General features: G+C 50.2%; 1 protein-coding gene across 2 annotated transcripts in view; it reads left to right on the top strand.

Moving 5' to 3' along the window:
• Positions 1-13,743, top strand: part of EDC4 (enhancer of mRNA decapping 4) — a 324,468-nt gene that overhangs the window by 113,564 nt on the left and 197,161 nt on the right. For both annotated transcript variants that reach the window (XM_029608825.1, XM_029608824.1), the window contains exons 13-14: positions 11,011-11,083; positions 11,615-11,706. In XM_029608825.1, the coding sequence (XP_029464685.1) occupies positions 11,011-11,083; positions 11,615-11,706 (165 nt within the window). The remainder of the gene's footprint in view (positions 1-11,010; positions 11,084-11,614; positions 11,707-13,743) is intronic.

The following is a 13,743-nucleotide window of genomic DNA, read 5'->3' on the forward strand; positions in this document are numbered from 1 at the left end:
TCCCCAATCCAGCAGATGGAGTCAGCACAAGCTTCGAGGGGGCGTCACCATATATACTACTACCCCCTCTGCAGGAGTTCAGTATCTTCTGACTCCAGCAGATGCGAGTAGGGGACTCAGGGTTTCTCTCCCTGTGGTTGTAAATTAATCTTTTCCCTTTTTGCTTCCTCCTTTTCTGGGCTTCTGCCTAGTTTGTCTGGTGGATCAAGTTTTTCTCTTTAAAAAAAAAACAAAAAAAAAACAACTCTTATTCAAAGGCAGGCTGTGGGGAGGCGTGGCTTACCCCCTGTGTTTGTTTCCCCTCCCGGTGCTGAATGCTAGTAGTTAGGACGGGGTAAGTGATATTATATATTTTGTTGTTCGTTTTTCTTTGCAGCTCTCCCCAACCCCGGGGCCTCGCGGCTGCCGGTGGTGACGGTCTTTCAGCGCTGGTGTCTCGGGCAGCCTCGTGGGCTGCTGGGGCACACAGAAAAGTTTTTATTCTGCCGGGTTGTGAGGCCAGGAAGGCCCCCCCGCGCCGATTTCTTCAGCGGGCAGTGCAGGCTTTCTGGCCCCCCCGCAGCGGCGGTTTTTCGCGCGGTCACCCTCCCGAGCCTCAATTTATTTCTTTCTTTCAGTCGGCGTTGCTCTCGCGGGGTGCTCCCGATGCCGCAGGCCGAGCAACGCGACGGCCTGCGGCGATCCGGGATCCAGGATCTCCCGCGAGGGCATCTGCGCTCGGTGCCTTCCCGGGGGGGAAGGCACCGAGCGGTCCATCGCGGATTTGGTGTTGCTCTCTTCGATGCCCGGGAGGCGCGGGCCGGCCCCTCCCCCATTCCTGGCGGGAACGGCGGCCATTTTGCAGGCACAGCGCCCTGAGGAGGATCCAGAAGCGCTGGAGGAGGGGGATTGCGATGCGGTTTCTCCGCCGTTTTTGCCGCCGATCTTATTGCCGGAGCAAGGCCCGCAGGGGCAGGGTCCAACGGGGGTCCCCCCCCCGGAGCCCCCTCGGGCAGGCCGGGGTTTTCCCCGGAGTTTGTTTTGCTGATGCACACAGCCTACCTCCAGGGGTTGGAGACTCCTGCGGGGCCTCCCCCTCCCAAGATCCCACGGACGTCCCCCCCGGCACAGGCCCCCCCCGCCCCGGCGGGCGCGGGGGCCCCTCATGTTCACCCTCCAGCTCGGGCCCGCTTTTCGGCTGCGGCTGTGGGAGCAGTGTCAGGACCAGCGGATCCGGGGTCTGATCCTCCGGATGGCGGACAAGGAGACTCCATGCCTGAGGGTGACGACCCGCGCACGCTGCGCCTCTTCCAGAGGGACGAGTTGGATGACCTCATTCCACTTATAATTCAGGAATTGGATCTGGACCCACCGCCGGACCCGCCTGCTCCAGTGGCGCCGGCAGTCGTCATTTCTTCAAAGAAGGGGGACCCGGTCCTGGCGGCTCGGCGGCCCAGGGCTCGGGCTTTTCCCATTCACGAATCGTTCCTGCAGCTCCTCACTGGGGAATGGGATACCCCGGAGGCTTCTCTGAAGGGCAGCCGGGCCATGGAAAAGCTCTACCCCCTGCCGGAGGATTTCCTGGACCTCATTAGGGCTCCGAAGGTGGACTCCGCGGTGTCAGCGGTCACGAAGAGGACGACGATACCGGTGACAGGAGGTGCGGCCTTGCGGGATACGCAAGATCGCAAATTGGAGGTTTTCCTGAAGAGGGTCTTCGAGGTCTCCGCTCTGGGTATGCGGGCAGCAATGTGCAGTTCCCTGGCCCAGAGTGCGAGTCTTCTCTGGGTACAACAGCTGCTCACGTCGCAGGAACTGCCCGCGGAGGAGGCCGCCCAGGCAGACAGGCTAGAAGCGGCGGTGGCGTATGGGGCGGATGCCTCGTACGACCTGTTTCGGATCCTAGCAAGAGCCATGGTGTCGGTAGTGGCGGCACGGCGCCTCCTGTGGCTTCGCAACTGGGCGGCGGATACGTCCTCCAAGTCGAGTCTGGGCTCCCTTCCATTCAGAGGTAAGTTCCTCTTCGGGGAGGACCTGGATCAGATCATCAAGTCTCTGGGGGACAACGCGGTTCATCGGCTGCCGGAGGACAGATATCGGCCTTCGCGAGCATATGCCTCTTCCCGGACCAGGGCCAGGGCGCAACGGCGCTACAGGAGCTACAGGCCATCGGGCTCTAGGCCCGCCACCTCCAGGCCACAGACCTGGTCACGTTCCTTTCGTGGACGGAGGCCCGCCCGCACCACCCCCGGAGCAGGTAACCCCTCTCCTAAGCCTTCGCAATGATGTCAGGCTCGCCCACTCCGCCAGTCCCAGAATTGGGTGACGGCTGGCGTTTTTCTACCAGGAGTGGGCGCAGATCACCTCGGACCAGTGGGTCCTGGACACCATAGAGCACGGCTACGCATTGGAATTTGTCCGTCCTCCACAGGCAAGGTTCATTTTCTCCCCCTGCGGGTCGGTGCTCAAGAGACGGGCGGTGCAGGCGACGTTGGACAGACTTCGGGAAATAGGGGCTATCGCCCCCGTGCCCTCCGGAGAGGTGGGCTCGGGCCACTATTCCATTTACTTCGTCGTGCCAAAGAAGGACGGGTCCTTCCGGCCCATCCTGGATCTCAAGGAAATCAACAAGTGCCTCAGAGTGGTCCGGTTTCGCATGGAAACACTGCGGTCCGTGATTGCGGCGGTACATCGGGGGGAGTTCCTCGCCTCTCTGGACCTCACGGAGGCCTACCTGCACATTCCCATCCGCCGGGACCATCACAGTCTCCTCCGGTTCAAGATCCTGGACCAGCACTTTCAGTTCATAGCGCTCCCGTTCGGATTGGCGACGGCACCGCGTACCTTTACCAAGATCATGGTCGTTGTGGCGGCAGCCCTTCGAAAGGAGGGCGTGCTGGTCCATCCCTACTTGGACGATTGGCTCATTCGGGCGAAGTCCTTCAACCAGGGACAGGCAGCGGTGCGCAGGGTGGTCCAGTTTCTACAGTCCCTGGGCTGGGTGGTGAACTTCTCCAAGAGCTCCCTCGTACCCTCGCAGCGCTTGGATTTTTTGGGAGTGTCCTTCGACACCCGGCTGGGCAAAGTCTTCCTGCGTCAGGACAAGGCGCAATCGTTGCGGGAGCATGTACTGCGGTTCTCTGCCTTGCAAGATCCCACCTCCTGGGACTACCTCCAGCTCCTGGGGGTGATGGGTTCCACCATCGACATGGTCCCCTGGGCGTTTGCGCATCTCAGGCCCTTGCAGTGGGCGCTCCTAACCACCGATGCCAGTCTGCTGGGCTGGGGGGCGGTCTGCGATCGAAGCGCCACGCAGGGGACTTGGTCCGCGGTGGAGGCGAAGTGGTCCATCAACCGTCTGGAAACCAGAGCGGTCAGGCTAGCTCTGCGACATTTTCTGCCGCTCCTTCGGAACCGGGAGGTCAGAATCCTATCAGACAATGCTACCACCGTGGCCTACATCAACCGCCAAGGCGGCACGCGCAGCCCTCAAGTAGCGCTAGAGGCGGCGCTGCTGATGCAATGGGCGGAGCGTCATCTCGTTCGACTAGCGGCCTCGCACATCGCTGGAGTGGACAACGTGCAGGCGGACTTCCTCAGTCGTCAGCTGCTGGACCCCGGAGAGTGGTCTCTGTCCGAGGAAGCGATGCAACTTCTAGTCCGGCGTTGGGGTGCCCCCCATTTGGATTTGATGGCCTCCGCTCTCAACGCCAAGGCTCCTCGCTTCTTCAGTCGCCGGAGAGAGCGCGGCGCGGAGGGAGTGGATGCGCTGGCCCTTCCGTGGCCGTCTCATCTTCTTCTATACGCGTTTCCACCATGGCCCCTGGTGGGCAGAATGCTTCGCAGAATAGAAAGTCATCAGGGGACTGTAATCTTCGTCGCTCCGGAATGGCCCAGGAGGCCTTGGTTCGCGGACCTGATACAACTGGTGATCGACGGGCCAGTCAGACTGGGGCACCTCCCCCGTCTCTTACGTCAGGGCCCGGTATTTTTCGATCAGGCAGAACTCTTCTGTCTTGCGGCCTGGCTTTTGAGAGGCGCCGCCTCCGGCGCCGGGGCTACCCGGAGGCGGTAGTGTCCACTCTACTGCGGGCACGTAAGACATCGACGTTGGTGGCCTATGTTCGTGTCTGGAAGGTGTTCAAGCTGTGGTGTGCTAGTCAGGACACGAGACCTACGAAGGCTTCGGTACCTCAGATCCTGCAGTTTTTACAGGCGGGGGTGGACAAAGGACTCGCCTATAATTCTCTGCGGGTGCAGGTGGCCGCCCTGGGTTCGCTGTTGCGTGATGGCGGTTCCCTGCTACAGCATCCGGACATTGCGCGTTTCCTCAAGGGGGTCAAGCATTTGCGGCCTCCAGTACGGGACCCGTGTCCCTCCTGGAGTCTCAACCTGGTGCTTCGCTCCCTGTCGGGACCACCGTTCGAGCCGCTGAGCACTGCTACGATCAAGGATCTCACCCTCAAAGCGGTATTCCTGGTGGCCATCTGTTCCGCTCGCCGCATCTCGGAGCTGCAGGCTCTGTCGTGTAGAGAGCCTTACCTGCGTTTCTCCGACTCTGGAGTGTCGCTTCGCACAGTGCCTTCCTTCCTTCCAAAGGTGGTGTCTGCATTCCATGTGAACCAGACGGTGGAATTGCCGTCCTTTTCTTCCTCCGAGCCGAAGGCTCTCCGACTATTGGATGTCAGGCGCACGCTGCGTCTCTATCTGGAGGCTACCAATGAGTTCCGGATTTCGGATCATCTCTTCGTGCTTTGGTCTGGTCCCAGGAAAGGGTCTCAGGCCTCGAAAGCGACCATTGCGAGGTGGTTGAAGGCGGGCATTGCTGCTTCATACATTGGGGCGGGGCGGACTCCCCCGCCCGGCATTGTAGCTCATTCTACTCGTTCTCAGGCGGCTTCCTGGGCGGAGGCTCGTTCGGTCTCTACTCAGGAAATCTGCAGAGCAGCTACCTGGAAATCGTTACACACGTTCTCGAGGCACTATCGTCTGCACCTCGCCTCCTCAGTCACGGGACATTTTGGCGAACAGGTTCTCCGAGCAGGCCTCGCAGGACCCCACCCGATTTAGGGAAGCTTGGGTACATCCCATGGTCTGGACTGATCCAGGTACGCACAGGGAAAAGAAAATTATTACTTACCTGCTAATTTTCGTTCCTGTAGTACCATGGATCAGTCCAGACGCCCACCGCACTTGGGTCTTTCCTTCCTGCTCGACTCTTCTCTACGGGACTGTAGTGTGATAGGGCTTTCCCGGCTCCTCAGTCGCACTGTTTCTCACAGCCCCCTTCATGTTGGCGTGCTGTTTACGCAGCGTCCTACCCGTTGGTAGGACGGTTCCAGTTTTTCTATTACGGTTACACGGTTTATTGTTGCCGGTTCTTATAAACTTGATCCACTAAAGGGGTTCTATTTCTACTCGGGCTTTGATATACTCGATACTGAACTCCTGCAGAGGGGGTAGTAGTATATATGGTGACGCCCCCTCGAAGCTTGTGCTGACTCCATCTGCTGGATTGGGGACATAATCCATGGTCTGGACTGATCCATGGTACTACAGGAACGAAAATTAGCAGGTAAGTAATAATTTTCTTATATGTATTTACAGAGACGTAAAAGGAGGCTTTTGTAGCTAGGGCTTCCTCCATTTTTCCAGTCTCCATGCTCAGTGCACCATTCAGAAGTTCGTTCCGCTCCGTGGAAGGTCAAGGGATGTGGGCAGCCTGGTGAGTTGAGTAGCCTCTAGGCTTTTTGAGCGCCTAGGTGGGAAGCTAGGTGTGTGAAACCTAAGTGTTGGACGCATAAATTTGTGTGCCTAGAATGAGCGCGCATATAATAAAAAAAAAAAAGAAGAAAAACAGCTAGACTCATGCCTACGGCTGCCACGCAGTGCACTGTTGGCCATAATAGCACCTGTGCCTTTGGAAGGCTTAGCGTCATCCTGTTTGCACTGCTTGTTATATTCAGGCATCTCAGCCAGAAGTGCCCACTAATTTGTGCCAGTGCTGTTTGGAGGCTTAGGGAGACTTGTCTTCCTCTACTTTCATTAAGTCTGGTTTTTTGCAGCCAGATGCGGGTCTGGGAAAGATGACTCAGTTGTGGCACCTGATTTTGGAACTCCCCCAACTGGTTCCTCAGCAGGGGAAGGTAGCTCAGTGAATGCTTCTCTGGTACTTCCTGGTCTGGATACTTCTACTTTTTCATGGGTAGAATTCTTTCTTTAGGGGTTGCAGTACACAGCCCTGTCCAGTGCTCCCATAGCAGAAGCGCAGGTTTTAGGAATCTTGCCTGGTTCTTCTGTTAAGTGCCGGAGTACTCCTAGAGAGGCAGCAGGACCTCCAGATTGAGATTCAGATGGCACGGATGATGATGCCGATCCTGACTCTTGAGGATGGTGAAATTCTCCCTGGATTAGAACTGTATAGAACTGATACGGTTCTTTCATAGAGATGTACTACCAGCTCCAGTTTACCAGACCTTGAAATTGCTTGGAGTTCCTGGGGCAGATTCAGCGTCTAAGCCAAAGAGAAATCTGTGATGGAAGCCATTCAAGAATTGATTGCTCTTGAGTGGGGTGCCCCAGAGGCTAATTTCAAAGTGGGTCTGGTTTTGGAAGGCCTGTACCCTCTGGATTCAGGGCTAAGAGAGTGCCTACGTTTTCTGAAGGTAGATGCACTTGTGTATGCAGTCTCCAAGTGGACCACTATTCCCGTAGAAGGCAGAGCATCCTTGAAGGATGCTCATGATAAAAAGGTTTAGACTATCCTTCAGCAAGCATTTGAAGCAGTGGCAATGTCCTTGCAGATCACTTCTTGTTGTTCCTTGGTGGCTCACTCTTGTTTCCTTCTCTCTCAGGAAGTTGATGTCCCTGTGGAAAATTCCAGGACAGTTATGGAACCAGCTGCTGCCGCCTTGGCAGATGCGGGCTGTGATCTGGTCCACACTTTAGCCAGTGGGGTGGCTTCAAAGGTAGCGGCCAGGCATCAGTTATAGTTGAGATATTGGTCAGCTGATACGACCTCCAAGATTAGCCGCACCAAGTTGCCCTTTAACGGCTTGCATTTGTTTAGAGCGAATTGGAGAAATTGGCCAGTGAGTGGGGTGAATTTCAGGTTCCTTGTTTGCCAGAGAATAAGAAGCAGTTGCAGTGCTTCTTTAACATGAGAGGTTGTGCTAGTGGATCCAAGCGTTTTTGACCCTATAGAGGAGCGATCTTTCAGAGGACTCGACCCTTCGGTAGGTCTCAGTCCATTCATCCCCAACAATAGAAGAGGTGCAGGCTCAGGTAGTGGAACCTCCCGTGCCTCCCACTGAAGGTTTGCCGACCCACTGCCGGGAACAGGAGATAGGACGCCTCTCTCTTTTATCAGAAGTGGGTTGAAATCGGATCAGTGGGTCCTGGAGGTGATACGAGAAGGATATGCGATGGAGTTCCACAGTGTTCCTTGGGACATGTTTATGGAGTCCCCCTTCCACTCCCCGTAGAAGACGCAGGCAGTGGAGGGTACATTGAAACTGCTCCTCAGTGTGATGCCTGTTGTCCCAGTGCCCAAGGCTCAAGACAATTTGTGGCAATATTCCATTTATTTAATAGTGCCAAAGGAGGAGGGCTCTTTTTGTCTTGAACTCAAAGGCAACAACCATTCTCTGCAAGTGAAGCATTTTCACATAGAAACGTTGCACTCGGTGATAATGTCCGTGCATTCGGGGGAATTTCTGACCCCTCTGGATCTGTCCGAGGCATGTCTCCACATTCCTATCAGACTAGAACACTGCTTCCTGTGGTTTGCAGTTCTGGGATGCCACTTTCAGTTTTGGGTGCTGCCCTTTGGTCTGGCCACTACTCCCTGAACCTTTTCCAAGGTAATAGTAGTTGTTGTGGCAGAGTTGAGAAAGGGTGGAACCCTAGTACACCCATATTTGGATGACTGGCTGATTTGCAACAAGTCGCTGGAAGAGAGCCGCCTGGTGATTTAGCAAGGTGATTTCCCTGTTGTGGGAACTCTGCTAGGTATTGAACCTGGCCAAAAGCAGTCTTCAGCTTTCTCAGTCATTGGAATACCTTGGGATTCAGTTTGTCTCGAAGCTGGGCAAGGTTTTCCTGCTGGAAGCTTGAATTAAGAAGTTGCTGGCACAGCTCCATTTGTTGATTATACACTTTGCGCCCAACTGTGTGGTCTTACCTGCAGGTACTTGGCTTAATGGCGGCAACCTTGGAAGTGGTGCCATAGGCAAGGGTGCAAATGTGTCCTCTGCAGCTCTCCCTGCTGTCTCGGTGGAACTGGCAGTCTCTGGACTATTCAATTCGGCTCCGCTGGCCGATGGAGGTCTCCTCCCAATTGCAGTGATGGCTGCAGACAGATCATCTAAGGAAGGGAGTCTCCCTAGCCCCACCGGACTGGCTAGTATTGACGACTGATGTGAATCTCCTTGGTTGGTGAGCTCAGTTTCAAGAGCTGACAGCGTAAGGACTCTGGAATGCAGAAGAGTCTCTCTGGAACATCACTCAGGCTGGAAACCAGCGCCATCCGATTGGCATGTTTACAGTTCGGCGACAGGGTGCAAGGTCGATCGGTCCAAATAATGTCGGGCAACGCACTGATTGTGGCAGCAGTGCATCTCTAGATGATCTCAGTCTCACACATAGCAGGTAGAGGCAATGTAAGGACAGACTTCTCAGCAAAGAGAGTCTGGATCCAGGAGAATGGACATTGTCAGATGAGGTGTTTCAGCTGATTCTGGATTGCTGGAGTCTTCCATTCCTAGACCTCCTGGCAACTTTGCGCAATGCGAAAGTTCCGCGATTCTTCAGCCGCAGGAGAAATCCAAAGTCACTGGGAATTGATACCCTAGTGCAGGAGTGGCCGGAAGACAAGTTACTGTATGCCTTTCCTCCATGGCCCATGTTGGGCAGATTGGTTGAAAGGATCGAACACCACATAAGGATGGTGCTCTTGGTAGCTCCAGACTGGCACAGGGAGACCATGGTATGGAGATTTGTGGAGGCTGCTGGTGGACTTGCCTCTTTGTCTTCCAGCATACAGGACCCTGTTGTGGCAGGGACTTGTTCTTAATGAAGATCTGTCTCGATTTTGTCGTATGGTATGGCCCTTGAAAGGGCTCCCTTGCTGAAATGGGGATACTTTGCGGCGCTGATTTCCACCTTACTGAGAGCTAGAAAGTTCTCCACTTTCTTGGTCTATATGCAGGTTTGGAGAGTGTTTGAGGCCTGGTGTGAGGATCGAGGTACTCTTCCTTCCTTGGTCAAGATTCCGCTCATTTTGGAATTTTTGCAGGATGACTTGAATAAAGACTTGGCTCTTATTTCCTTAAAGGCACAAGTAGCAGTTCCTGCCTGTTTCAGGGGTCAGGTAAATGGTGATTCCTTTTTGGCTCATCCTGATGTGGCCATTTTCTGAAAGGAGTGAGCAATCTTCATCCTGCCTTGCGGTTTCCAGTTCCCCTTTGGAGTCTTAATTGGTATTGGTTTTCTTGGCAGGCCCTGCGTTTAGACCACTGTGTACCCTGCCCTTGAAAACTGTTCCTTGTGGTAATTTGCTCTGTGCGTAGGGTTTCCAAATTCCAAGACTTTTCTTGAGCCATTCCTTCAGGTGACTCCAGGAGCGATACAGCTGCGTACTGTTTCTTCCTTTTTACCAAAGGTGGTCAGTCCAGCTCCCTGCTGTCTCTGTGAGAGAGAGATAGAGGTGTATCATCTGTTGCAACCCTTGCATATCAAGAGATGATGTCAGGTATCTGGAGGTTTGTAAGCCTTTCTGGAAGTTGGATCGCGTGTTTGTTGTTCACGGCGGTACTAGACGGTGAGAGCCAGCCTCGGGGGCTATGATAACTTGCTGGATTAAGGAGGTAGTCATGGCTGCATTTGTGGATGCTGGGAAGCAGTTACCTAGTCAGATTAGGGTTCATACCACTAGAGCTCGAGTAGTGTCATGGGCAGAAGTTAAATTATTGTCCCTTGTCTATATTTGCCGAGCTGCGATGTCACCCTCCTTACATGCCTTTCCAGGTATTATCATCTGGATGTCAAGGCCTCGGAGGATACGGTCTGTGCACATGCGGTTTTGACTGGACCATGGGCAGCCTCCTGTCCTATTCAGGAATAGCTTGGGTACATCCCATTTGTTCTGGATTCATCTGATTGGACGCCAAGAAATGAGAAATTTACTACTTACCTGATAATTTCCTTTTCTTTAAGACAGTCAGATGAATCCAGCTTCCCTCCAGTGTCTGCTGAATCTTTGCATTATGGTCCTTTTGTGTGACTATGTGTTATGGAGATTACTAGTAAGTCTCTAGGCTAATGTTTATCCATTCTTGTCTGAACTCAGTGTTGCCTTTTAGCTGAGTATTGAAAAGGTTACTTGTTTTTAATCAAGATTTTTGCTAGTCTCTCCACACTTGCTTTTGAAGACAATACTGGCAGGCTGATGTCACTGTAGGGGTATATATACTGTGTCTTCAGTTTGCTCCATCTCCATCTTCTGGTAGAGGTGCATAACCCACTTGTTCTAGATTCATCTGACTGTCCTAAAGAAAAAGAAATTATCAGGTAAGTAGTAATTTCTCATTCTTCCTTGTGGTCTTTTCATTATATTACAGTTGATTTAGAGGGAACTTTTAGGGATTACTAGTAACCTATTGCAGAAAATAATTTTGTTTGTTAGAATATGAAGGACATGTCTTGGATAAAATGCTAATTTCAATATTATAATTTGTTGTAATTAATGTTTTATACTTCACTATGAGCTTTTGATTGTAAAGCTACCATCAGCTCCTAAATAGAAGTAGCAGGCCAGTTTCCATATTCTGAAAAGGTTTTGTTTAGGTGTTTGGTATGCCAACGCTTTGATAAGCGTAAGAGGTATGCAGTGACACTTTTTTGGTGTTCTGTATGTGGTGTGAAGTTGGAGGATATGGTTTCATAGAAGGTTTTGCTGATAAGTAATGTTTCAGTCGATTAAGGATCATTGTTGTTAATTTTGTTTCCATCATTACCTTTCCCTTTTTACAGAAGGATCCCAGGGGCCTGGAGCTGTTCAGTCTGCAGCAGGCGTACAAATCAAGCTTTTTTGTGTGCACACAAAGTAAGTAGCACAAGGAATTTTGGGGTCCTGGTACTGCTTCATTTGGCATTTCCTCTCATCTGAGAAATGCCACATTTGCAGCTTGAGATGGTGTGATATCTCACCTTTCTACAGAGCTGTTGATGGTTTCTCCCTTTTTGAGTTTCAATTGAATTGGAAATCTGAATTGTGAAATGCTCATGGGGATCCCTCTTCCCTTCCTGAGAATCACTATTTGTCTATGTAGTCTGTTCCTCTTGTTTCCTAATTCCTTTACACATTTTTCTTTTTGCCATTCTATCCCTCTCCATTCTTTGCTTATTTGTAGAGTCTGTTTTTTATGGCATGGTTTTCTTACAGTACAGTAAATGGATAAGTTCTTCCAGGAAGTTTCAAACTTCATCTCAATTATGCAAAAGAGTATGAAAAGGGGGTGTGGATTATGGGAAAAATGTGCTTTGCATGTGCACTGGTGTTATAGAGAATGGCAGTATGCTTTCCTTGTGAACTTGTGCATCACTAAGTTTTATAAAACATACATGAATTTTTCAGGGCTCTGCAGGATGTCCAGATCAGGTTTCAGCCTCATCAGTGTGTGGATGCTGCCTCTTTGAGTAGAGTTAATGCATCACATGAGGATTTTGGTGAGTGCCTTTTTTTATTTTTTGGCAAAAGGAAAGGGTTTTACATAAAAACAGGATGAAAAAGACCATATGGGCTATATTCCTTTTCATTTGCCCTTGATTTTACTTGTAACTGCTGAACTTTGTTTCACTGTTTGCCTTGCATTTATCATACTTCCCTGCTATATTCCTGACGTGCATTGCTCTGTTCTTTTACTCTGCATAACAGAGGACGTCTTAGTTTAGCCTGGAGATCTTACATATTATGCTTCATGTCTTTTCTTGCTACAATTGGGAGGTTTCATTAGTGTTTAGTGTTTTGCTTTTTTTTTTTTGGTGTATTATAAATAATGAAGGTAAGAATACAGATTGTGCACCTAATAGATAGAACATTCCCCTGTTAACCTGAAGGGCTTAGGTAGCATCCTAAATTAAATGGTTTTGGATGCCCTGCCATAAGGTAGGCAACTTCAGTCCTTGAGTGTTGCAAGCCGGTTGAATTTTCAGGATATCATTAGAATTGCCATACTGGGTCAGACGAAGGTCCATTGAGCCCAGCTTCTCATTTCGGACAGTGGCCCGTCGACACAAATTTCTGGAAGATTCTTAAAGTAGATTGAATTCCTGTTAATCACTTCCAGGGATAGCAATAGGTTTCTTAGGTCTACCTGGTTAATAATGTGTTGTGGAATTTTCTTCCAGGATTTTGTCCAAATGTCCTTTTAAATCCAGCTATTCTAGTTGCTTTGATAATGTCCTCTGGCAACAGATTCTACAGCTTAATAGTGTGTTGAGTGAAAAAGTACTTTCTACAATTTGTTTTGAATCAGCTGGTTGTTAGTTTCATGGAATGTTCTCTTGTAGTATTATTTGAAAGGGTAAATAACCATATTTTATATACCTATTGTACACCACTCATAATGTTATAAACTTCTATCATGTTCCCTCTGTCGTCTCTTTTCCAAGCTGAAGAGCCCTAGCCTGAATAGCCGTTCATTATAAGGAGAGATGTTTGATCTCCTTTATCATTTGTCACCCTCCTCTGCACCTTTTTTTAATTCTGCTATGTCTTTATTGACATGAGGTAACCAGAACTTCGCCCAGTACTCAAGGTGTGGTCACACCATGGCTCAATAGAGGAAATATATTTTCCATTTCATTTTTGATTATTCCTAACATTTTATTTGCTTTTTTGACTGCTGCCATGCACTGAGCTCGGATTTCAACAAATTGTCCAGAAGGACTTGGAGGTCCTTTTCCTGTGTAGTGACTCATTACAGAATCCATCATCATGTACCTGAAGTTAGGATATTCTTCCCTATGTTCATCACTTGCACTTTACCACATTGAACTTTATATGCCATTCAGTTGCCCATTCTCCTAGTCTTAAGTTCCCTCTGCAGTTCTTCTGCACTGTTTTAACAAATTTTGTTTTAACAAATTTTGAATAATTTTGTCTCACCTGCAGATCTGATCACTTCACTTCCTAGATCATATATAAATGTTAAACAGCATAGGTCCAAGTACCAATCCATACTCCACTTTCTTCATTTGGAAAACTGACCATTGAGTTGTATCCTCTTTTAAAAAGTTACCAATCCAAAATAGAACACTCCCTCCTATCCTATGTGTAATTTTTTGAGGAGTTTCTCATGGGGGATTGTGTCAAATGCCATATATATTCTAATTCATCACTCTTACTGTTCAGATTTCTGGCATTCTCATACAGATATTTTAAAGGGTGTTTGTTTGTACTTTCATTTCTCTTTTTATTCACAACCTACTTGTTTACAATTTTTATTTTATTTATTTATTTATTTTTATATACCGACATTTGACATTGGTTTACATTCAGGTACTGTAGCTATTTTCCTATCCCCAGAGGGTTTACAATCTAAGTTTGTACCTGAGGCAGTGGAGGGTAAAGTGACTTGCCCAAGGTCACAAAGAACAACAGCGGGACTCCTGGTTTTGTAGCCCACTGCTCTAACCACTAGGCTATTCCTCCTCCCTTATGATATAAGCAGCTTAATCATTCATATCTGGGTGTTTTTTGTT

The sequence above is a fragment of the Rhinatrema bivittatum genome, chromosome 7, assembly GCF_901001135.1.
Source record: "Rhinatrema bivittatum chromosome 7, aRhiBiv1.1, whole genome shotgun sequence".
In the NCBI taxonomy this organism is placed as follows: Eukaryota; Metazoa; Chordata; class Amphibia; order Gymnophiona; family Rhinatrematidae; genus Rhinatrema; species Rhinatrema bivittatum.